The 25,225-nt window shown below is 54.4% G+C and overlaps 1 protein-coding gene across 1 annotated transcript; it reads right to left on the bottom strand.

Annotated features, from left to right (window-relative positions):
• Positions 1–2,293: 2,293 nt before the first annotated feature.
• On the bottom strand, positions 2,294–25,046 carry LOC119098977 (synaptic vesicle glycoprotein 2C). The gene is made up of 12 exons (XM_037222027.1): positions 24,958–25,046; positions 21,873–21,937; positions 21,363–21,572; positions 16,529–16,691; positions 13,924–14,045; positions 12,601–12,691; positions 11,825–11,969; positions 9,202–9,356; positions 7,679–7,932; positions 7,119–7,278; positions 6,273–6,400; positions 2,294–3,437 (listed from the first exon to the last, which is right to left on the bottom strand). The coding sequence occupies exons 1-12, from the start codon at positions 25,044–25,046 to the stop codon at positions 3,382–3,384; spliced, it is 1,638 nt and encodes a 545-aa protein (XP_037077922.1). The 3' UTR covers positions 2,294–3,381.
• Between the last annotated feature and the right edge of the window lie 179 nt (positions 25,047–25,225).

Here is a 25,225-nt window from a genome sequence, read left to right as displayed (position 1 = left end):
TGCTTGCTGAGGATGTGAACAGCCTTTCCTTCGACATCTTTCCCTGCCCTCTCAGGCAAAATTCGGCTGTCGTTACTATCAGCGAAGCCTGCCTCTGATCAATATCCATAGTCTCGACCCGCTTTCATGAGCTCATTTTCGCTTTGGGCTGTTTCGAGCGGTATGCAAAGGGCGATGTTTTCTTCCTCCACCTCGAGAACGTGTTCTAGCAGATCAACGCGTCTCTCGAACGGGGCCGGCTATCTTGGCGTCGATTGAGAATACTCTCACACTGCTGGGTTCGATCATTAACGGGATCTCCCCCGCGCTCCAGCGTCCAGCTCCATCTCAGTCACATCAGGTTGAGACCAAGACCGGCTTTTGTACACGCGTCTCCTTTTAACGCTGATCGTCTCACCTTCGAGAGACTGGACCATTTGTGGAAGAGACTGCTGACGATTCCTTGTGACCGTCCCCGCGCCGCTTGAGACCAGGGTCTCCTCGTCTGCGTCCGTGCACACCGAGTCTTCCGATAACTCCATGCCGTGTCCAAGGGGGCACGGTGAACGATTCAGTTCAGGTCAAATTCGGCGCAGCAGCAGAGGAACGCTCACCGCTAGCCTCAAAAGTCAATGCCTGCCAGCCATGCCCAGCCCGCGCGCGGAGCACTCGGCCGCCCCCATCTCATGTCACTGCCTGCCAGCCATGCCTAGGCCGCGCGAGGAGCACTCGGCCGCCACCATCGCATGTCACTGCCGACCAGCCATGCCCAGCCCGCGCGCGGGGCACTCGGCCGCCCCCATCGCATGTCACTGCCGACCAGCCATGCCCAGCCCGCGCGAGGAGCACTCGGCCGCGACCATCGCATGTCACTGCCGACCAGCCATGCCCAGCCCGCGCGCGGAGCACTCGGCCGCCCCCATCGTACGTCATTGCCGGCCAGCCACACCCAGCCCGCGCGAGGAGCACTCGGCCGCCACCATCGCATGTCACTGCCGACCAGCCATGCCCAGCCCGCGCGAGGAGCACTCGGCCGCCACCATCGCATGTCACTGCCGGCCAGCCATGCCCAGCCCGCGCGCGGAGCACTCGGCCGCCCCCATCGTACGTCACTGCCGGCCAGCCATGCCCAGTCCCCGCGAGGAGCACTCGGCCGCCACCATCGCATGTCACTGCCGGCCAGCCATGTCCAGCCCGCGCGCGGAGCACTCGGCCGCCACCATCGCATGTCACTGCCGGCCAGCCATGTCCAGCCCGCGCGTGGAGCACTCGGCCGCCCACTATCGCATGTCACTGCTCGGATCACCTTCATTCGTGACCGCCCGGGTCAAGGTCACCGACCCGACCGAAGGTCATGACCTAGGAACCTCAAATTTTGACTTAAGTAGTTCACATACAGGCCAAACCACACTGAGTTTGTGTTTAACATCTTAGTTTCCCAGACCTCAGGGGGTTTGTTACGGATATATTACCAAGCATCTAAGGGACCATGTATAATATATACAAGAGACGTGCAATCTTGAGTACCGGCAGATGTACAGCACACTACTTTTCACCACAGAAAAGCGTTGCACTGGTCATTTAGACCCCATTAGCACATTTTGTCATTTGGATGGCCTATGGATTTGGCGAAGTTGACCTCAGCTGACTCTAGGTCAACCTAAAATGAAACGTTTGTCTTAAATACCCTCGTCCCACTTCTGCGCCCAATAAACTACACTTGTCGGATGCGCGTTGTGAACGATAACAAAAAGCGTCGTACTTGTAGGCTATTGGTAGCCCAACTCTGGACGGTAACCTGATCCGACCGGACCCTTGTGAAGGAAGATCGGTCGGAACGGTTTCCCCGTCTTAACATCCACATCTGCACCCTCATTATTCGCCTGACGTATTTACATACTTTTTAACCGCATCTGTCAGAACAGCTGTTTTTTCTTTCGTGACCTCACATCTAACGGTCAAAACTTTGGCGTGCGTTTTTTCATGATTTGACGAGGCCTTCACAACGATATCTCTGTTTCTATCGCTTGACGTCTGGAAGTTGGAGGCCCGGGCGGTGGTCGACTTCCCTCGACCGAGTGTGGTTGTCTGAGGCCCCCGGCCGGGGAGGTTAAGATGTAGTGCGTTGAGCCATTTGCTGACGTTCGTGGACGGACATATTACAGCCCATCTTAACAACTGAGCGGTTATAAAACAAACCATCATTGACACATAAGCTAGAGCGTGCTCTCGTTGTGGTATAACCTATTCTTTGATGCTGCTTCGAAATGTTGCGCTGCACGCTTGCGTGACTACAATTCATTGATAATGCCGGTTCTTGGACGGATCCCTTTATTCAGCCACAAATTAAAATCAACAACAAGAACACAGAAAAACGTAACAACTGGATAAAGGCCCTTGGGGGCTATCCTGTTGGTAAAAGACTGAATAACACAATACACCTTTATGGTTCAATTTGCCTCATGAGCCCTGTGCCTGACGGCATCTCCCTATTCCCCTCGTATACCCCAACAGCTTTAAATCAACCTCGGATCTGCAAACGTGACCGAACAGACGGATCGTCGGTACACCGTCGGATACCGGTCATCAGCTCATATATCTGAGTGGGAATCATACTGCACTGGCACCATACCGCAGTCGCATAACACGAATAGATCTGCTTGGTGGCCTACATTTGCGGGGCGTAACATGTAACGTCAATGCTCACCCACACGATCACACAATCTGGGTACAGCTAAGCTGCTACACGCTGCTGTACACGTGGCTGCTGCACACGCTGGGGATGTGGGCAGTTCGGCGGCGATTCCAGTGCCAGTGCAGTCGAAGTAAGTTGGAATGCAATCACGAGACAAGACTATTTTCAATGATGGTCGCTTACTCAGGTAAATTTATCAACATCACCTCCGCCAGGCACACTCGAAGTTTGTAAACGCGTTGGCAGGAAGATTATTCGCGCGATGGAGAACGTAATGCCCGTTCAGAATATAACGCATCGTACTCTTGGAATGTGACAGGACGGTCGAATGAAAGGTGCGGAAAAAGTAAAATAGCGCTCCACATTCCCAATATCAACATGAACATGATGAGATATCAGATCCATCACACACTGCAGTGTCGATGCGGTGTGTGAAATGACCAAAGACCCAGCGATACCAGGTTAATAATCCCGCCTCCTGAAATAATACACTCGGTAAGAAAGGTCAGTCGGTCAAAGGTAAGGTCAGCAGTTACGCCGGCAGCGTAATCCCCAATGGTCATCATCGGACGTTTGCAAACCAACAGGGACTCGCGCGCCCCCCAGAAACATCACGCAAACACGAACACAACACAGGCCACCGCTGGTCCCGAATGCCGAAGCGCCGCCGACAGCCCGCCGGCTCCTCGGGACGAGCGATCAGCCCCTCAGCTCAGAGGCACGCGGGTGGTGTTCGGTAGGAGCAGGGACAACAGGCCGCCACCTGAAACGTGGAGCACAGCGTCAGACCGGGATGAAGGGCGCCGACAGACGACACAGACAAGGGACAACAGACCACCACCTGAAACGTGGAGCACAGCGTCAGACCGGGATAAAGGGCGCCGACGGGCGCCGACAGACGACACAGACACAACGCATGTCAGGCCAGTCGGAAGGCACCATGGCCACCGCGCGGTATCGCACACCACACACTGTAGTACGCAGGGGAGATGGGACAGGCCGGACTGAAGTAAACCTATGCTTAGATTTTGCCCAACGCGATAAAAAAGCTTTTCTTATAAAAGGTGATTAAACTTCATGATAGCCAGAAGACTTCCAGGAGCATCTCAAAGCACCAACGGTATGCATAAGATGATCTGTTTTGCACATTTCCCCAAAAGGTACTTTATCAAATGCAGGGACATCCTTCTTGCATCAGGACCGTGCTCGTTGTATAACATTTTGCCTCAGCCACGAATACGTTGCGGCCGAAGCGCCTATACGCGCAAGGCCTCGGTAATTTTTTACCTGAGAAAATGTTTTTCACCAAGGATCCCAATGTTTACCACTTCACGTGCAAAGGCATTCCAGCTATTCGGACCAAATGTGACTGAAATTTTTAGAAGCCTTTAGGCCGCGGTTGGTGCTTTGAAAGCTTTGCAACCACTCAAAGCAGCGTTGAGTGATGCTGACATTTGTCGTAGAATGGTGCATTTCCGATATGATGATCGTTGAGAGCTTTAAGGAGCGCTTGGCTGCAAAGGATCATGCAGCGCCCATTCCGAAAACTTTCAATGTCGATGACGGCGACGGTCGTACATCGCGGATCCTTACTACGGGTGGCCCCGCCGGAAACACTTATTTTCTCCTGGGTTTCTTCTCCGATGCCATGACCCCAACATCGTGGGGAAAAAAGACTGAATTCATGTCCATGTTTCATCACACAATACTCATTGGCAAGGAGGTTTCGAGCCCCTCGCTCTCGGGCACCAACTGCAAAAGCGACCGTGGTCACGGACAATTCCTTTGGCGGCCCCGTGTGGTATCACATGATCCTATCCAACACATGGGTATACAGGGTGAGACTGTACCGTAAATATAAGTGCATCCTCCCACATCCGGTTCCTCTTGCACTATCGTGACGAAGAGGCCATCATGACCCTATGGAATAAAGCTTGGGAGACATGGAAAAAAGAGAAATTATGCGGACTGAAAAGCCTAAATCGCCACATAGCCAATATTGCGAAACAGCTGCGCACCAATTAATGGTGTGCTGTCAGTCTTGCCCCTAGTGGTGCATTGCGACTGGGAAGCATTACATTTTCCATGTCTATGTACGTATTTCACGTAGTATTTCCCTTTTCATGTCTATGTCTATGTAGGTTCCGAAGCCGTGCGCTGTCACATTATACCTCACCATCCGTACTCCACGTAAATCCCAGAGGCCACTTCTGATATCCCCAGAAGTTTTCTCTCGACGTCATATGTCGGCGTGAGGGCCCAAACCATGACATCAGCAGTTTGAGAGACGCCGGGGCACCCCTGTCGACTGGGTGATCACACGACCCGCGTCATCCATCACTCGGATTAGCCGACGCCTTCGGTCGCCTCGGACGGCAACGCCCATGCGTTGACTACGTGAAATAGCTGCCGGGTGCGCAGAACCCTATGACCGGGGCCTGTGGCGCTTGAGGCTTCTGTACAGAAGAGTCATCTCAAAGAGCACAGAGCCACATGAACCGGCTTTGTGCCAGCAGTGGCCCGTACGCTGGCAGCGGACCCGGGGAGTGTGATGCATTACGAAGGCTTACCCCGTCCCAACAGTTCAGACGCTCGGGCGTAGAAGGCTCTTCACAAAGGACACAGCCACCGACCCAGACAATCGGTATCTGAGCAGAGCGAAATAAGCAAAGGTCGTGGGTTGGGTTCCAGTTCAAAATGCTGAGTTAGCGCCTGGCTGCACAGGCTTCACGACCACCATGCGCGGGGCCACGGAAGAGAAGTGCCTACCAACACAGAAACGGTTCACTGAAAAATACCATCGGACCGACAGTGGGACCTGGCCCGGCCTCCCATCGAGGCATCATGAAAAATCCGTCCTGGACGAAATGAACCAGCTACAAAGAGGCACCAGTGCACGCGCATCAGTGCCACGCAGGCCGGCCGCCGGTGGGAGCCGTGTTGGGGCTGATCGCGAAGTTCTGCTGGACACTGCTAGAGGCCAAGGTCTGTGACGGCGGCTGGCTGGGGGGCCGAAAGTGACCACCAGCTCCGCACCAGGATCCTCCCAAAGTCGCAGACGTTCAAACCGGGGGTGTGCCAACAGCTCATGGCGCACGTGAACACCAGTGCGCGCCGTGGGGCCGAGGGCGGTCACCACAAGCTGTCGCCACCATGACCACTGAATAGAGAATGCTGATTCCGGCAGTGCGTCTTCGCTGTTTATGCGTTTTCCTATCCTGCCAGAAATCAGCTGCAAGAATGAGCGGATTTTCAGATGGAGCCCTTTAAGTCCGGGTTGTGCGAATCAGCGCAAGGAGAGAAAAATCACGAAGACAACACCACACACCAGATTAGTGTACCAAAATCGCAGGACCTTACGAACTTATCCATCAGCCATCTGGCTACCCGTAATTCCCATTCCTGTATGCCGGCCCTGCCACTGACCAGGGCAGCCACCAGTAGCAGCGGCGGCACCGACACTGACATATGACACCGACCTGACACATGGCACTGACCTAACAAATGGTTATGACTTGACACATGACACTGACCTGACACATTACATTGACCTGCCACTGGCCTGATACATGACACCGGCCTGGCACATGACACTGACCTGCCAGCAGCCCAGCCACCAGCAGCAGCGGCACGGCGCAGTTGATGTACAGCAGCTGACCGAACGCCGAAGTGCCCAGGATCGCGCCAACGCGAGCTACCACCATCTGTACAGCGATCGCCGTGGACCTGGAGTCCGCACCACACGTCAGGCCTAACGGAGTCTCTCTGCCTCGCTGCGATGACAACCATCGGCCCCTGGGCCCAACAGCCCAAATCGCTACCATGGAACGCCAGAACAGAGCGCCATGGCGACGCGCAGGATGCCGCTGACTACATGGCACAACGGGCGGCACGCAGCCGACGCCGGTCCTCTTTAGGCACTTAGGGGCGACGGTTTTCAGTACATCTGACCCACATTATCCGAGGCGACAGCGTTTCCAGGTGGCCGAGATGAACTTTTTGCGCGCACCACGGCCTCGAACAATGAACAACTGTTATCCGCTACGACGCTAAACGGACATCAGGACGTTGTAAGCGAGCGATCACTGCGAGCCGTTTTGTGGCATTCGGACCACGCCAGTCACTGTAAGACCGTTCCCCAAACAACGCAAATGATGTGACGCGTCATGCGCTGGACTCGAGATACGGGGCTCGGGAACACGCAACTCTTAGCCTGTCATACCTCATTTGGCAGAAAAAAACACGAAAACGACGTGAGGGGTTGCGACGTGCACTTTGTACTTAGAGGTCAGGTGCATCGATCGATCATGCATGAATATGCCACGGATAATTTCACCCTTGGCAGTAGACGGCTTTGGCACTCATCCAATTCGCGCTGGGGATATTTTCCCATGCCGTACCTATCATCCGGTGCACCATATACCATCACTGTCCCAACAAGTACCTCAAATGGGTAGGAAACAGCTCGGCAGATACGCAGTTGATGGCACAGAAGCTGAGGTTGGAGACCGACCCGAACAGGCAGGAGAGCACCAGGTTCTGCCAAGACTCCTTCACGACGTAGATGAGGAAGACGCTGACGCCCGACAGACACATACCGAACACTGCAACAGAGGCACGAGGTCGTCGTTGGGGGTGGGCGCTCGCCCCGCAACCGCGGAACGTCCGCTGTTGAGGAGCGGGATGCCGACCCCGAGGATCGGGTCCGACGCCGGGTGATCTTCTCAGTTCACGCGTCCTTGGTGGCAGCAGCCAGCCACACGGGTCATTCAGCAAAAACCACCAAACCGAAACAGCTGCTTTCGTGTCATCTCAACTGCACCCCAGGTGCAAGAGTTCCTGAGCCTACAGCCGCCGAATGGCGAGATCTTCAATACTACGGTATGACATTCCTTCTCCGCCTACCCAGCGGTCCTCCCCAGCTGCGGCTCTCCAACACCGCTACAGGACATGATCGACCAGCCACACAGCCGATGTTGCTACACCCCAACCCGTGCGTCTCACCCAAGAAGAACTTCCTGCCGAGACGGTCCATGTGCACGATCGTCCAGACGTTGAGCACCATGGGCGCGACGGCCACGATGAACTCGTCCTGGTAGGCGGTCACGTCCGCGGCCGAGGCGCACGGGTCCGTGGCGTTGCTGGCGACGGCGGCGTCGATGATGCTGCACACGGACGCCGACGAGCCCGGGTACTGCTCGTGGTACTGCTCCAGGCGGTTGAACAGCTCCGGAAACCACACCCACAGGCCGTAATACCTGCCGAATGAGGCCAGTCAGGAAGAGAAACAGAAACGCGACACGTTGCACTCGCAGACTGGTTTTCATAGGGGAAAATGTGTGTCAAGCCGTGACAAATATGCACGAAGAGAGGAGCAAGGGGAGTCTGCCGATAGCGGTAATCCAGGCGATGAGCAAAATCGACAATTGAGAGCGCCGAAAAGCGAACCCCGAGGACAGACCACCTACAGGCGAGCTGACCGGAGCTCAGCGGTAATTTTGAGAGCTTCGAGGCGCATTAACTCAGACCCAAACGTACGACACAAAAATAACGAACAAATGAAATTAATGCAAGTACAAAACCAAATTTATGGGCAGCACACACAACACTAGTACGCCTCTGCAACGTTGTGCAGCTCCGGAAAAGAATTGAACACTTAGATTTCTGACTCGATCAGTACGACAGATCGAACGACAAAAGGTAAGCTACCACAAACACAACCAGCACGGAGCCCCAGGCCTACGCCACGTGGTGCGGCACAGAGCCCCAGGCCTCCACCACGTCGTTAGGAGCAGCTGAAAACACGCACACACCTACTTGGACTTGAAGCTCAGTATCAGTGCAACCCAGCTAGGTCGTTCAGAGGCAGGAAGTAGAGGGCCAGACCACAGACTTAAGCGTTCAATATACCATTATCCATAACCATTCTGATACTGAACAACCGAGCAGAGGCTAGGGCTGGTAACACTGCACGCCACTTCACGATGGAGAGCGCGGGTCGGCCGGCGCAGAAGCTTCAGAGCCTCAGAAGCGCAAGGCAGCGCAGAGCACCGGCAGCCGCAGCTGTTTGTGCCCTTAGCCAGCAGCAGTAATACAGCCCCTCAAGCGTCACTTCACAACACATGCGGCAACTAACCACGACCACACACTGCAACCGAAGCTCAACTCAGCTCAGCCCAGCTCCGCTCAGCTCAGCTCAGCCTAGCCCAGCTTCGTTCATCTCGGCTCAACTTCGTCCAGCCCAACCCAACCTAGCTCCGTTCATCTCGGGTAGATTCGGCCCGGCCCAGCCCAGCACAGCACAGCCCAGCGCAGTCCAGTTCAGCCCAGCGCGGCCCAGCCCAGCCCAGTCCAGTCCAGTCCAGCCCAGCCCAGCCCAGCCCAGCCCAGCCCAGCCCAGCCCAGCCCAGCCCAGCCCAGCCCAGCCCAGCCCAGCCCAGCCCAGCCCAGCCCAGCCCAGCCCAGCCCAGCTCCCATAGGCAGCAGGGCGACGCTCGCTCGCTCGCAGGGAACGCGAGCGCGCTCACCCGAACTGGATGCAGAAGTTGATGCCCATCATGATGAGCGTGGGACGCAGGCAGGTCGTGAACAGCTGGCCCGTGGACCGAATCACCGACACCACCACCTCCAGCAGCGAGCGGTTCCTCGACTCCTCGCAGTCGACGATCTCCAGACGGGAAATCTGCGTCACAGGTGCAGGTCCGGGGTTTACGATGCGTTTTACGCCGTGCCGTTCCTCACAAAACAACACATAACTTGGTGTTGTAACCGCAACAATCCGAGTGGTCGACACGTCCCAAACTTGACAGGCATCGCCGTCCCGCCGGCTGCACGGCCCTCATATTCCATTGCAGACGATCACCTCCGCGTGAGACTACCCCTGCTCCGAGGAGGATGCTACATCGGCCCCTACAACCCAGGCGGTGCGGTGTGAGCAGCCCTCTCACATTGCTGAGCGAGTCGAGCACGGAAAATGCGGAATTAAAAATACAGAATAGTTATCATCACGACGTCCTCCACCACAAGCATTAGTCGCTTGCCACCTTTCCGGGTCGATTTGCCAGCCACGACATTGCTAGAGGTCAGACAAGGTGGTGATTTGGATATTTTGGTTGCGTCCGATGGTGGGTGCCAGTGTAAAAATATCTTGATCTTTCTACAAATCCAGCATTTCCTTATGAGCAAATGGTTATCTTTCATTTATTTACTTTTATAATTATTTTTAACGGTTATCTAACAGTATCGCTATGAAGGTATTCCAAGAGACAGCGGCGTAGACGTCCATGACATGGAAACGAGCTCAGATACGCACGCCACCTGACCGTGGCCAGTCCCAGCACATCACGTGCAGACCATAAGGCCCGTCTTCATCGCCCAGTCTACCGACGCGTCACAGCTGGAGCCTTGCACCACAGATAAACAGAGGCAGCCAACCTTAAGTGTCAAATGTGGTCTTAACCATTCCACATAGTAATCTGGCGCTCTGATCATCTAATACGTTGATACACCGATATCGATACACATCCATGCATCTTAATACATGCATCCAGTGATCGTGAATCCTTCTTGTTCTGGTAAAACCTACTAAACCTAAAACCTAAACCTAAAACCTACTTGTTCTGGTAAAACCTACTCGAGAAGCTGGTCATCTGAGCCTGCAGCCCAGCGTCTCAACATTCAGCCGCTTTGGTGGCAGGGATGTCGTTATTTTTCATGCTATTATACCCCGGATGGGGTTTACTGTCTGGTGCCCATCCCCTTGCTCAGTCGGCCAATCAGCATCGAGCTGGGCGGCGGTCAACCCAGCGTCTCAGCACCTCCGGCTTGACTAATGAGCTGGATAGGTCAGGGTCAAAGGGCAACAGATACGCGCCAACGAATTGTATGCTGGGGGCACCAGACAGCCAAGCTCATGATAGCATGAAGTTTCCCTTACATCCTACACACCCTAATGGGTAAATTTTGGAACACTGCGGTACAAATGAATGCCACTCAGCGCTGTGTGTGCATGCGTGCGTGTGTCATGTATTTTGGTACTATCTGCGAGAACGCAGTGTCCTGGTCGCCACAGAAACAAGCTTTTTGGCACTGGCATCTGGCACCCTCACAAGCGCATCAGAATTTCTCTCCGACTCCTCCGCGCTTCTTGAACAACAGTTGAAGCCAGCTCCGTTTCGTTTGGTCGGGATAATGCCGCCTGGCGATAGTGGTAGTTCGTGTTTTGGGGCGCATCAACATTACCGCCACACCTTAACGTATGCTGGTGAGTAATGTTGTCGTTTATCATTTATTTCGACCCAACCATCAACCCAAGACGGTACCGAACTAGCATCACATTCGTGAAGTCCGAAATTCACGGTAAGGACAGCTTTTGTTTTTAACCGTCCAACGAAGCAAACTTTACCGAAACCAGAAACACTAACGATGATTGGACCCCCTCACTCAGATGTTGAGCACACTGAAAATGACGACCGGTCAACTACAGCATTTCATACTCCTCACAAGTATCTGTCAGACATTCCCATCCATTTTCCTACCAAAGCGAATGGAGTTTCATACCCATTTCTAGAGGCAAAGCCGAGCCTCCTTGGAGGAAACACACTTTACGCACTGAAGTGGCATAAGCGAAAAAATAAAAAAATAATATTGATGTGGACTCATAACCTGACAAGCCACTTTAAGGCAAATTACAAGATATCACTTCGACGCCCGAATCTTAGAGCTTTTTAAATACTGCACCTTCCAAATTGTGGCTAAGCTAGCAAATTACAGCCAACCATATTATAGAATTCACCTGGATCAGGCCAACCCCGGTCACATCACGACTCAATCATCTTCAACTCAACATCTTCAACTCAATCGTACAAAATGTGCGTTATAATGTCCCAAGTTGCAAGCTTTCGAATGATGCACAGGATGTGTAGTGTGTCCAGGCGCATCAGCTTCATAGAACATACGAGTTACCACAAAAACCTACCTTGCCAGCTTGTAGGCCAGGTTAAATATATCAAAGTTTAATTTAGACTACCGGAAAACCCTACGGAAGAGCAAGTATGACAATCTGACAACGAGGGTAACCCATTCGCATCTCGGCGGTCGACCTGTGGTGAATGCCATCGCGCGAGATTGCCACTTCGCCAAGACACGTACCGGATAATCGTCCACCTTGCCGCCATTGAAGCGGTACACACTCCGCAGAATCTCGAGTGCCTCTTCATTGCGGCCCTTGGATAGAAGATACTGGGCGCTGCGAGGAAACCGCGTCAACGCCAGACCAGAGAGGAAGCTCGGCATACTGCGGGGCAGGAGGTACGGGTCAGTGTCACGGCAGACTGCGGCGCAGGAGGTACGGGTCAGTGTCGCGGCAGACTGCGGCGCAGGAGGTACGGGCCAGCGACGGTCAGGGCCCGGCGGCAGGAGGCACGGGTCAGCGTCGGTCAGGACACGGCAGGGCCCGTGCGTCCGGCATACCATCCCCCTCCCTCCTTCCTGGATGCCGAGAGGGCAACAAACACACGGAGTGAGATCATACGCTATCCAACTCAACAAATACATCCATAACTCAGAATGAAGGATTTAAGGTGCGCGTGCGTGTGTGTGCGTGCGTGCGTGCGTGCGTGCGTGTGCGTGTGTCTCCGTGCGTGCACGCGCGTGTGACAACACACCTGGCAACTCAGTACTACACATAGGCATTGAGGACGCTTATGCATTTCGCTGGGCCTATGACGCTGATCAGCGAGACACTTCGCGGCGCACTCCTCGAAAAGACGCGTGCGTCAATCAACGGCCCGTCAAGGCCAACTAGCAATAATATGTGGTGTGCCTTGTAGACAGGCTTATCAACATCTCTACGGGTAGGATCAGTGCCAACACAAGGGTAGAGCAGGCTGGCTGGGACCATGTGGGAAGCATGGTCTGATACGTACGTTGATAAAAGGACGAAGATGCGCCAAGAATCATACTTGAAAGAGCTCGATATGTATCCTATGTGACGTGGTATCACAATCCACGCCATAGCTGAAACACGGAACAAAAACTGCATCATCGCCACGTCCTCATAGGGCGTGTCACAGGGAACCTCAAACTATAAGCGTTCCAATGTCCAGCAGCGCTACAACGACCACAGCGCCAGCCTTCGTGATGCACGGGACAGGCCTTCGTAGCAAAATCACAAAGCACTGTCAAGGCAATCGCAAAACGGACCACAGCGACGCATCCAAGTCATGACTCGGTGAAACCTGAGCGGCCCGGAATGCGGCCACCGCGACCTTTGTCCAGAAGCACCGGCTGGCGGCGCGCGAGGCGGGTGCCGGAGGCACGCACTAGTCACGTGTATCGCCCCTAAAGAGCACGCTCAGGACACGGCGGCAATGGTCAACAAATCCCGAAGCCTAGAAGTCGTTCGACAGAGCGGAGCAGTGGAGCGTTGCCCCGCCCCCACCTAACCAGCGCGACATGTTGCTGCCCCGCAGCCACAGGCGCAATGATAAGCTGCTTGCCTTCTTTTTTATACAAAAGGGAACGCAACGCACGTCGTCAAGCCTCTTTCAGGGAGCGTCAGCGACTACATAGGTCCCACTGGCGCTCAGGGGCCGTGTCGTGTGCGGGATTTGAACCCAGGCTACCACGCGGGAGTCCAAGGCGCCAGCCACTCGGCCATTACGCTCCCCAAGCTGTTTGGCTTCACAGATATTGCTGACACCACAGCGCCAGATGTTAAGCAGGTTGAAATATACGGCCAGGGCAACGGATCATCCCCACACCCCTACGCCAGACGTGAGAGCAGCAAAGGCACATCGCGCCGGCCAGGCGTGCGTCCGGACAAAGGTGTCAATGGAGAGGACCCCCCCCCATGGGGCGGATGGAAGGTCTCGGTAAGAGGTCAATACCACATGACATGCCTTAGCGGGAGCCACCAGGCCTGACCCGTTGCCGCAGGCCAAACACGCCGCATTGGCAAGGGCGCAACGGCTCTCAGGTTACAAATGAAACGCTTCCTGTCATTTGAACTAACTGCAAACGTTGTCTCCATCATATATCAAAGGCTAATTCCCGGCCATCCACCAGGGATAACTGCTGCATCCAACCGTGCTCACATTGCCTCACCCCGCATCAGCTGCTGGCGCCACGCCTTGTCCGGCTACGCCCCAGACGACCTACACACTCAGTGCACACAATGCACCCAGGAGAGAGAACAGGTACTGGCGAGCATGAACCAATGCGTCACGTCAGACTGCCGGTCCGCTAACCTGCCACCACGACGTTGCCAATGATCCAGAAGTAGGACACGAAGCTGATCATCCGGCCGCGGTACTCCTTCGGCGAGAACTCGGAAAAGTACGAGAACACCAGCGGGGTTGCGCCGCCGACCCTGAAACGAGATGTAAAGGTCGTGTATCGTATTGGTGATAACACGCAGACACCGGCAAGCACACCGTCGCAAAGGATCATCCCCGCAAAGAGGCGCGGCACGCAAACAGCCATATCCAACACCTCGGCACGCCAAACAAAGTGCCGCTCGTTCAAATCATTCTACCATACGCTCGCGAAACACGGCTGATCTGTTTCAACGGTTTCCATGCTGTACGAAGGCGGCAGCATCAGGCGTCGTTCAGTCGTCACACGCGGCGCGACAGTGGCTGGGTGCCAGCTGCACGGGCGTGAGGACCTTCATGATCAGGTCTAGTATGGCAGCCTCTGGGACAGCAAAGCGGGCAGTCTGGCACTGCTGGCCGCTTACCTTGCCCGCACCAACCCAGTCACCGTCGCCGTGTGGCGGCAGCGCGCCATCAGTGCTATCAGAATCATGTATGTAACCAAATATGCATCTCAACATGGTTTAGTACAGTTTGTTGATACATTTCGTTGAATTCGCTTTACGGAGCAAGCACTCAACTAGGCCAGCTGCAGAAGCTTTTAAGGTTCTTAGCAAAGGTTATTTACGGACGAAGAAAGATGACCGTATCAGTGATGTTCCACGAGACCCCCAAGTAGCTTTAAGCGGGGAATATGCACTTGTACCACGGCCTCGCTGCTCTCAGGACAATTCTGACGACATCCGAGCCCGAGTAACCCGCTCGTGATCTTGTTACCAGGCATGACATTCACCATTGTACCACTAGACACTGTCAGCGACTCGCGACCGCTCCGATACGCTCCGAGCCTGAGAGGCGGAGGTGTAATCACCCGACCGCGACGGCATTTAATGATGCCCTGGCAGCTATCCGTGCAATGGACCCGGTGCGTTTGAAGATCGAGGTCATAAACGCCTAAACCATAAACCCATAAACTAGGTGCCGATTACTGACAACTCGGCTCCTATTGCGATGGATGACCGCGTGTATGCTTTGGGTTGTTGGTGAGCAACGTCCACTTGCCCCAGCGTCCCACGCAATGTCTCGGCACGAGGCTCAGAACAGGCATACTGTGCTGAGTGCCACAAGCCCTGTGCAAAAGCCAACAAATAAAAGTACGAAAAAACTACACAACCTATGGACTAGGCAAGCACACGTCACGACGGTGTCAGCCAGGTGACAGCGCAAGTCCAAACGTGCCGGCGTGCGGGGCCACCTGGCAGGACGCCGGTATCACCTCCCTGTCCCCCCCCCCCCCCCCCCCCCAGCGGCGCGAGGATCACTCGGCGCCCGCCGACAGGTTACAGGGCACAGTCGCCACTCGAGAGCCACTTCAACACCACTCCCGCCCCGCCGCCGGGCAGTAGTGAGAGGAGCTCTCCGCGCGCGCCTGTTTTTCGCGAAGCGCCGTGATACGCTCGGCCAGTATCGTAACGTCTCGAAACATTACGAAACGCGCACGGCGAGGAACAGTGACAGCCTGCGTCTCTGCGCCCGGAGACAGTGGACGTGGACTTCGAACGAGGCCACGGGCCTCCCATCCAGCACCCGGCAGGTGGTCAAAAAATTCCGAAGACGCTTGGCACGTCGCTACATCTCCATCTAGTGTGCCACCTTGGTGGTGGCGAGATAAGCTCGGCAGCGGTGGCCACCCAGAGGCGGTTCATCTGTTTTCGGCGTTGGCTGTTCAGGAACGGCCGGTCCACCGAGGGCATCCGCCGCAGCGAGAGCACTACGACGAAATAATTGTGTTCTTGCTTGAAACGAGCCACTGGTTCGTTCCAGATTTGAACGTAGTTCATAGCATCAGCCTCAGCCAAGATCTTTGGTATCTCACGTTCAGATTGGCCTACTGCAGGGGAAATGACTACATCGTCTGAGAACAGCTAGGCATGGTTGCTTCGTGCTACAATCCTAGATACGTGTATACCTCAGCCACGGCTGGTATACCCCTGCTGGGTATACACCACGCCTAACCCTCTACACTACGTACACTCGCCAGGCAGACACCTCCCCTCCCACCGCACACTCTCGCTGTGTGCACACCCCGCCCCGGTAGGCACGCCTGCTGGCCGGCAGGCACGCCTGCTGTGTGCACGCCTCGCCCCGGTAGGCACGCCTGCTGGGTGCAGGCCTCGCCCCGGCAGGCACGCCTGCTGGGTGCGCATCTCACCCTCACAGAAGTTATGCCGCGTGTACGCCAAGACTACGGAGGCTTTCAAAGCAGGAGTAATGTCGGGTATAATCTTTGAGGCATGAGCTTCATGAGCTTATAACCGCTGAATTTGTAGCGGCAGACATAATGTCGCGTTTGACCATTGCCGACGCAGTTCTGTCGTACGCACTACTCGCAGCAGCGCCAATATCTTGACACCGGCACATTCTTCCTCCCGTTACTACGCGCCATTGCTGGGCACCTCCTCCCCTCCCCCTTCCAGCGCGCACCCCCGCTGGGTACAACGCACCCCAGCCGGGCACACACCTCCCTCGACACACGTACCCCACACCGCTGAGGAAGCGACAGACCAGGAATGGCCAGTACGTCTGCATCACGGACGACAGGGCACCGAAGAGGGCGTTAAAGAGCAGCGCCGAGATCAGCGTCGCCTTCCTGCCGATGGCGTCGCCGAGGCCGCCCCAGACGTAGCCGCCGATCATCAGACCTGCGACAGTCGGGACAATGCTCGGGGCTTCGCAGTCGCAGGGATACAGGGGAGCAGGTCACCAGTCGCCAACCGTCGTCGAGCGCACGTGCGCACATTGTGGACATGAGCGGGAACTTGACATGGCAGGCATACAGTAGACAACAATCCGCACTAAACCAGCTTACAAAGGTCCGGACAGACTACTTCCTTGCGCGACTACTTCTTTTGCCTGTCGCTGTGATGGTGGTGCCATCATCGCGAGTCACAGCCGTCACCAGAAACCGGCGTGCTACTGATGCTGATCCACGGCACGACAGCCGCCGACGGCTTCCGTTAATGGAACTTACCCGGGCCCACCCATCTGAAATAACCGCACGCATTTGACGCTGGCGTGCAACAATCCAATCACACTACCATCGTGGTCAATGGCAACACCCAAATGGTATGGAGGAATGGCTCCTCGGACATCTGGAGGCGTCAGCGACAGCGCTATTGGCGACAAGGAAATCCTCGCGCAGATAGCGTGGCCAACAATATCCAACATACATAACTTTATGCTGAACTTATTCGCCAAAACCGGGAAGCCAGACGTAACAGGCAACACAATCAAGCATGCATCTGGCCCTTCCCATAAAGCGATAGTCAGGGCAGTTGCCGGAATTTCGCGGCCATCACACAGATAGGGAGGGGGTTCGGGCATCGAACGATAGCGTTGAACAAAACTGAAACAGTGTCAACGATTTGCACTGATGTGTTCCGTCCTCTTCGCCCGTGCAAGCCCACCCTTTGTGGATGTCATCAGCAAAACGCCTGCGCTTGCCGTCTGGGAGACGCGCCGATACCCGGCTTTGCAGCCTCCACGGGCCGCGCGGCATCGGTCCCGCAGCTAATGCCCAGTGGCGGCGGTCAACTAGCGAGCGAAAACGACCACGCATCGGAAAGTGGCATTTTCGAACGCTTTAGAAAACAACTGATCACTTGAAGAAGGTCGTTGTCCTTGTCGTCGTCGGGCCGCAGGTTCCCGCGCCCGATATGCAGATTGATACTTGGGACGGAGTAGCACGTGCAGCGCCACCAACCTGACGTGTTGGTGCAACCTCTACTGGTCATGTTGGTGTGACTGCTAATTCCGTCCAAAGAATCGACTTTGACGCTGCACAGGCAACACACGCTGGTCGAAAGCTGAAGGGCGTTCCGTTCCAGCCCGGGATCCCTGCAGTGTGTTATGCGTCGCCGTTCCAGCCCAGCTTTCCTGTCACGCGTTGTGCGTCGCTGGCTGTGGACGTGAGTCACGGGGCTGACAGCCGCCGCTCGGTGCGCGGTTACAAGTGCGGTTAGCGGCGCCGGCCGGGCGCAGGCGCGGCCGGGCGCATGCGCGAGTCAGTTTGGTCTGAGAGGTAAGAATGCAGGGGTAATGTCGGTCGACTCTTGGAGTGCTGCAGTCCCTAGCGGCTGCCATTCTGATTACAGGAGGACAGGGTTCCCCTGGTCCATACAGAGGTCCTTAGAATGGCACATCACACATCGGTCCCCCTTCCTCATGCGGCAGCCCTCCAAACGGGACATCTCACATCGAATCGACGCTGGGGCCCTCACAGATGCAAGAGCGCCCCTTACCAGCACAGGGAGCATTCTGATTGCCACCAAAACATCAGTCAGACTTATCAGTCACTGGTTGAAATAATGCGGAGAGCCCTCGTTAGGTACTGGACCCTCGTGGCTGTCACAGGGCCTTTCCACGGCCTTATTGTGGATGTGAACCCTTGCATCGTCATTTTTCACATATCCTTTCGATGTCAATGGACATAAGACCAACACAAGAGATCCTTTGACATCCGGGCCCCCGTCCCTGTCCCTGTTCAGCCAATGTGCTCTGGCCGACCTGGAGACCACTGCGATTCAGGGTACCCTGTTAGGCTCCGGGTCCATGACCAGTACAGGGGCCCTTCGCTGTTTCAGGGGCCCGGCCGGTGCAAGAGGCCCTCGGACTGGTAATTACAGGCTCCAGTTTTGCCACCGCATGGGAAATGGCCCCTCCGGCCCAGACCGGTACGAAGCCCACTGTCCGGTATTGGTGGTCTCAGTCAGCTGACTGACACAGAGGCCCTCGCTGTCCCAGAGAGCTCCGATCGATGCAAGGTGCCCTCTGATTGCCATTTGAGTCCGGCTTTCGGGCTTGGGTCCATTAATATGATCTTCGGCCTGCTCTTCGGGCCCTCAAATCGGGCTCTTAATTGATAGACCCCAAGCAAACCAAAGGGCCCCTCGTGACCTAAGGACCTAAGGGGGAAGGTTACGTGCTCCGTGCCCCCTCCCCTTCGCCTATGTACACCCCCGATGGTGGTGACCTTAAAATTTGGTTCGTAGGGAAAATCAAGATTTTCCGGCCAATTAAGGTGCCCTGGAATTTCAACTTCATCTACATGAAGGCTCCGGACAATTTATGGCGTCCATGGATTCGAGTGCCCCTTGAAAACAAGATAATGATCTTCCGAAACGAAGGTTTTTGGTGCCCCTTTGCCGAAGGAGCCAATCCAGTAAGAGACAATATCTGTTGGCCAAAGTAGTTACCAAGATGACGATTCACAGACATTGCCTTTGAGCGAACCTGTTGACCACAACGCGTAAAATGCTCACAAAAGCGCATAAATAACCAACCAGGCACACCAATCATCGTTCCTAGAAGCCAGTGTGGGTGGAGCGCTGATGTCATACTGGTCACAGGCGTGATGCAACGTCACGCACGGGGGTAGGTCGCCTTCCATCACTAGCGTTCGTGTATAGTTCGGCAAAGAAGACCATCCGGCAGTGGGCTTGATAGTATCAGACAGGTTACAGTGCGGCTGAGAGTCGTGGAGCTGCTTGGCAAGGCGGAAGTCTTTTGAAGCGATCTGATAAGGGCGCGAGGTAAAGTGAGCTCGTTGAACCTACATTATACTAGTGAGACGGTGTGTTGAGTGCCGGGGTTTATCATATCTTCAGCACAGAGCCCGGTTTAAAACTGCCGCGGCGAATATTTCCGGTTCTGTATTAGTTCTACGCATTTTGGAGCCGAAGTGGACCCGGTATCTACATTAAGGACACCGCGCGAAAAAGGCCACGAACACTACCGCGCGATAACTTTTTCACCCAGCAATGCTTATGTTTGCAGCCCACCATTCTAAGCTGGCAAAACTGTCGCTGGGGATTCTTTTTGCCAATATCTTAAGATATGAACGACTCAATAATGATAATTATCCTGACATTGATCGCCGCATGGCCAATGAAATCGCACGATTTGAATGACGCTATTATGGCGCCATGGATCACTGGGTGACCTTGTATCGTATTCCTGAAAAAGTCAGCACATTTTCGTGGGCGTGTAGCTCAGAAACCAGCATGGCTTAGGCCTTAGAAGGGCAGAACTGTGAACTACATCCCACGTTCTTGTACTTTTCACTTTATCTTACGTCAGACAGTTATGATTCGATCAGTGATACCAGTTTTCTCGAAAGATTTCTGAACAGATCAGAATTTCTATTTAAACAGCGGACCATGCGGGAGATATTTTCTTTGATTCCCTGCTCACAACTTTAAAAGCAATGCATTTCATTTGCCTTCCTTTTTTCAACGCCTATGCTCTATAATGTTTACAGCGCACCAATGTTTCAAAATGTTTGTGTAAAAAAGCTACGCAAGTTTCAAACACTTTGTTTAGACAAAATATATGCGAATATGAAGCTATGATCTTGCGAATTCAACGAAACGTTATACCATGACCCTGATTTCACCCGTATGACGTTTATCAAAGAGGCTCTTTTCGAGGTGCACTTTAGCTTGGGGAATGTGAGTATCGCATGATTCATGTGACGCACTGGTCCGAACTTCCGCAATCCAACTTCTCGGTAACGGGCCCCTCCCGCTGAGCCAATCGCAGACGTTCTTTTATTCACACCAGTAGAGGTACGCACGGTCATTGTCATGACAACGAGGTTGCGACTGCAGAGAAGCGTACTGTTGTTACAAAGCGTTGACAGCATAATTTGGACTCGAAAATAATGAAACACGATGCCTTTTTTATGTCTTGACAGTGCCGCAGTAACACTATTGATCGCTATTGTTACACCAACTAGTCCTGGTGTTTCACTGGAGTGCGCTAAAGATGCGACACTCCCTTCAATCTCAATGAGAACTATCCTGACTACATAATAGAAAAAAGCATACAGCTAGTGCTATCATGCTATGCACCGAGTGCTTTATATAAAAGTCTTGGTATATAACAGAGCATGTTCTTTTTGCACAGGATACATTCCCCACTAGGACTACCACTTTTTGACATTCAAAAAACCTGCTCCAGCACCGTAAAGCAAGCTTACCCCACGGCTAGTTTGACAGCCACCGAAGTCATGTAAACATTCCATGAAGAAACCAAACGATAACGTATTGAGGAGCATATTTACTAAATAGCAAAGCTGTGTTGTCTAGAGCGGTCTTTTGCACGTAAAACCATACGATGAGTTACAAATGAGCCTATTTCGTCACGCTTCATGCTGCCTCAATATCTTCCAGTGTGGAAAATCCTGCTGCTGTCCCTGCTGACGTGACATTCATTTCAAATGATTCAAGTCTTCGAGTCATGACACACGAGCAGAGGGCAATACAACGAACCGGCATGAACCCAAGCCAGCACCACTCGGCCGTGCCTCTCACCAACGAACGCCGACGACGAGAGGTAGCCCTTCTGCTCGGGCGTCATGTGCAGGTCACATTCAGCGGCCGGCAGCAGGGAGGAGACGCACAGCAGCTCGACGGCGTCTGCCGCGTTCGCCCAGCCGATGGTGATTAGCAGCCACCAGTGGAAGCGGCCGAACCCTATGGCCGAGAGCGCCGCGTCGTAGTCGGCACGCCGGCCGCTCGACACTGCAAACGGGCGGGCGGCGTGAGAGGCGTCAGACGGGTAACAAGGGGCAGCAGCACGGCCGGCCGCCTGACACTGCAAACGGGCGGACGGCGTGAGACGCGTCAGACGGGTGACGAGGGGCAGCAGCACGGCTGGCCGCTCGACGCTGCAAACGGGCGGACGGCGTGAGACGCGTCAGACGGGTGACGAGGGGCAGCAGCACGGCCGGCCGCTCGACACTGCAAACGGGCGGACGGCGTGAGACGCGTCAGACGGGTGACGAGGGGCAGCGGCACGGCTGGCCGCCTGACGCTGCAAACGGGCGGGCGGCGTGAGACGCGTCAGGCGGGTGACGAGGGGCAGCAGCACGGCCGGCCGCTCGACGCTGCAAACGGGCGGACGGCGTGAGACGCGTCAGACGGGTGACGAGGGGCAGCGGCACGGCTGGCCGCCTGACACTGCAAACGGGCGGGCGGCGTGAGACGCGTCAGACGGGTCACGAGGGGCAGCAGCACGGCCGGCCGCGCGGACAGCAGCTCTGCAGTGGACCTGTCCCATCGAGTAGGACTCGGCGGACGCGCCGCTGAACGCCCGGTGTCAGCGACGATCAGGTTCAGCTGACGCTCGGAGTACCCGGTCGGGTGCAGGCGGTGTCGAATAGAAAGCACCGGTCAGAAGGGCATAGAACTTCACAAAACCCGTTGATAACACTTAAAGCAGCACGCCCTCTTTTAAGTGCATTTCAAAATAAGCATAAAGTACACTTGTTCAACAGTTTGACCGTGTACACCCGCAATCTTTGACCGAAATACTTTATCTCTGTACATAATTTTGAGACTAGAAGGCGGGCACTAAGCACGTTAATGGATATTGATATCCTTGAGTTCAACATTCCCAGTTCTTGATCTTGGATGCAATTTCTCTACCCGACGTTCATACCGGACTCTTGACACCCGTCAGATGACCAGGAATGACAGCACAAGCGGCCAACAGCCTGGCCGTTAACTGCTGCTGCCGGCTGGTGGTTGGCTGAATATGACATCACACACCGCATGACACAAGGTTGAGGCTTTTCTTCCGCGACATTATGAAAACTTCTTGACATTATGACATTTCTTGACAAAACCCGTCTAACACACGCCGTTTATCATGTTCTACGCTTTTCTGGTGAGATCATGCCGTTTCTGGTTCACTGAAGGTGTCACCATAAGAGTCACCGTTGCCGTACACTAAAAGTAAAATGACAGCGGTAGGCGCGGGGCTAAAAAAGGGGAGCTTTCTCACAGGCGGAAGAGCTTTGCAGGCCATCAATGAAGCTAGGTAAGGGATACTCCTTGGTACTTAGATCTAAAGCTTTGCATTTTCTGTTCATTATTACACAACCAATTCACATAAACAGTGACAAATGCGTGTTCATGTGGAGCAGAAGGGGTGTAGAGAGGTAAGGTGTATAACCTTGACAAGTACGGTGAATGGATAAAGCACGAAAAAAGATCCCCGCGTGAAGCGCTTCGAAGGGAAGACTTCTTGTCGTCATCGCCCCAAAGTGATGGAAGCGAATGGGCTTGTTTAATTTGACACATCAAACATTAAAACGCCATGTTACGTACCATTTTGCTCCTGTGCCAGGAACATCACGTAAAAAAAAATAACTGCATGTCGAAGGCAACACGCCAAACTGGAGACGGGCACCAAAAGCGGCGACAAGAGCGACAAACAAGGGGGGGGGGGGAGGCAAGATTATTACAGTAAACAATTACGAGCTGACATCAGCATTATGGCCGACAGTGGAAATCTTTTACTTTTCAGACTCATTATCACCCCTGGTAGCGTCTGCCACAACGATTCGGGCATATGTGTTCTTTTCTCATGTCATAGCAACGCACGACCGTTTCTTCCGGCATCAGTTCAATTAACGCCTGTTTTGAGGATTTTTATCCTCACTGTTTGTCTCCTTAACATGTTAATGAACTTCGAATTAAAAAAACACAGTCTAGCACTATTTCAATAATTAATTATTGCTACGCATTCGTTCTGTAAAAATCACCTGATAAACGTGCCACTCGCGTTGGATCATAAACACCCCTGATATCTTGTTTGGTCCCTGTTACCTCTTTCAGACCGTCCCGAGGCTTCCTTTATTGGAATGTACACAACGTCGGAATGCATAGAACGCCGTTTCGTTGCCGATATCGGCCATAAAGCTTTCAAGATATCCAAGGGGCCGAATGGGTTGCTTACCCTTAGTTTTATTCATGCATTAGCCCTCGCCCTGATATCAAGGAGGGACGGGGACGGGAGGGTGCAACAGCTTGTTTCGTGTCGCTTCTACCGTGTTTTTTGTACATATGAACATATCAAGCTAAAATAGCTCGCTTTTCATGACAACTTGACATTTGACCTGACATAGTGGAGTCAATCACTGACGTAGTATTGACCAATCATTTCTTGGCTAGGCTTAGTTAGGCTCTTTCTTAGTTTGGAAACGGCAGGGTGGATCGTAGGCCCCCCCCCCCCGTCTCCGCTCCACCTATCAATGCGCTTATGAAAAACGGTAAATCAGGGCGCGAGGGTTAAACAATGGGGTTCTCGTCCCCCCCCCCCCCTCCCTCCCCGCCACCCCAATGTGAGACATGCCCGGCAAATCAGATCCATGGCGAGAATGCACACCGAGAATTTGCACACCAAGCCAAATAAATAACGCGGCACAGGTGCGCTCATTCTTTTGTTTTAAGGAACGCCGCGCGCGTCGTAACGCCCCTTTCATGGAACGCCGCCAGGGACTAATTGGCCCTGTTAGCGCCCAAGGGTCTGGGGTATGACGCCACCGGGGTGGTGTGCTGACACGGAAGTGCCATTGAGGACGATACGACGCGGAAGCCCAGGACTTGAGGCATGTGTATCCACCGCGCTGGACACACGCACATGCACTGACGAGCCCCAGACACTGCTGGCTGATGAAACGCACACACAAGTGGGGGATCGAACATACCGAAAAGGAAAACGATTTTGCAAAGACTAAGCCCGCCCTGGCTGTGCAGCCTGCAAGAGCAGCTGCAGTGCAGCGCTGAATTATAGCAATCCGCAGCAGCATTGGGGCCACTCTTATCGTGGTCGACACACCAGCGTCAAGAGGGAGCACGACCAAACGTAGCAGAAAATCTCCTTCCAATCTGTGGCAGATGACTTCGCAGCAACCACCAGTCAGGTCTTGTTTTTTTATTATTTAAGATCGGTGTAAGTATGACCTGCGTGGTCGCCGTGACATTTAATATGCACAGCCCGGCCGGAATAAACTCCGACACAATGGCCGTGACATGCTAGCTATACGCAACCACAGCACTCAACGACCCAAAGCACCGTGATCGGGAGCCCCATCGAGACATCGCCCGAGCAAGAAGGCACGAAATGGACTTGCGGGAGGCGTTGGTGGACGATGTGGCGTCCTTGCCGGTCTTGCTCGCGTCCTCCTGATCGATGCCAGACCACGCCATGACGAGTGACCCGGTCGACGAGATGACAAGTGCCGGCGGCTCCTCTCGACTGTCGACTGACGGCAAAGGCCGGGCCTACGCTGGAGCAGCGGCGGCGGCGGGGCGCGCGATAACCGTCGCGCCGCCGCCGCCGCCGCCGCCGAGCGGGCGCCTGCAGCGGCGCGTTGCTGCGACACGCG

The sequence above is a fragment of the Pollicipes pollicipes genome, unplaced genomic scaffold (assembly GCF_011947565.3).
Source record: "Pollicipes pollicipes isolate AB1234 unplaced genomic scaffold, Ppol_2.1 Scaffold_4740;HRSCAF=5597_pilon_pilon_pilon, whole genome shotgun sequence".
Classification (NCBI taxonomy): Eukaryota; Metazoa; Arthropoda; class Thecostraca; order Pollicipedomorpha; family Pollicipedidae; genus Pollicipes; species Pollicipes pollicipes.
The sequence above is the reverse complement of the archived record's forward strand: the minus strand, read 5'-3'. Positions and strand labels throughout refer to the sequence as shown.

Coding starts and splice junctions, on each gene's coding strand:
- LOC119098977 (XM_037222027.1), bottom strand. CDS start 25,046: ATGGCGTGGTCTGGCATCGATCAGGAGGACGCGAGCAAGACCGGCAAG. Junction 14,046..16,528: donor CGCTTCCTCAGCGGTGTGGG/GTACGTGTGTCG, acceptor ATCTCGTTTCAG/GGTCGGCGGCGCAACCCCGC. Junction 3,438..6,272: donor GGTGGCTGGGCTGCTGGCAG/GTCAGTGTCATG, acceptor TCCACGTTTCAG/GTGGCGGCCTGTTGTCCCTG.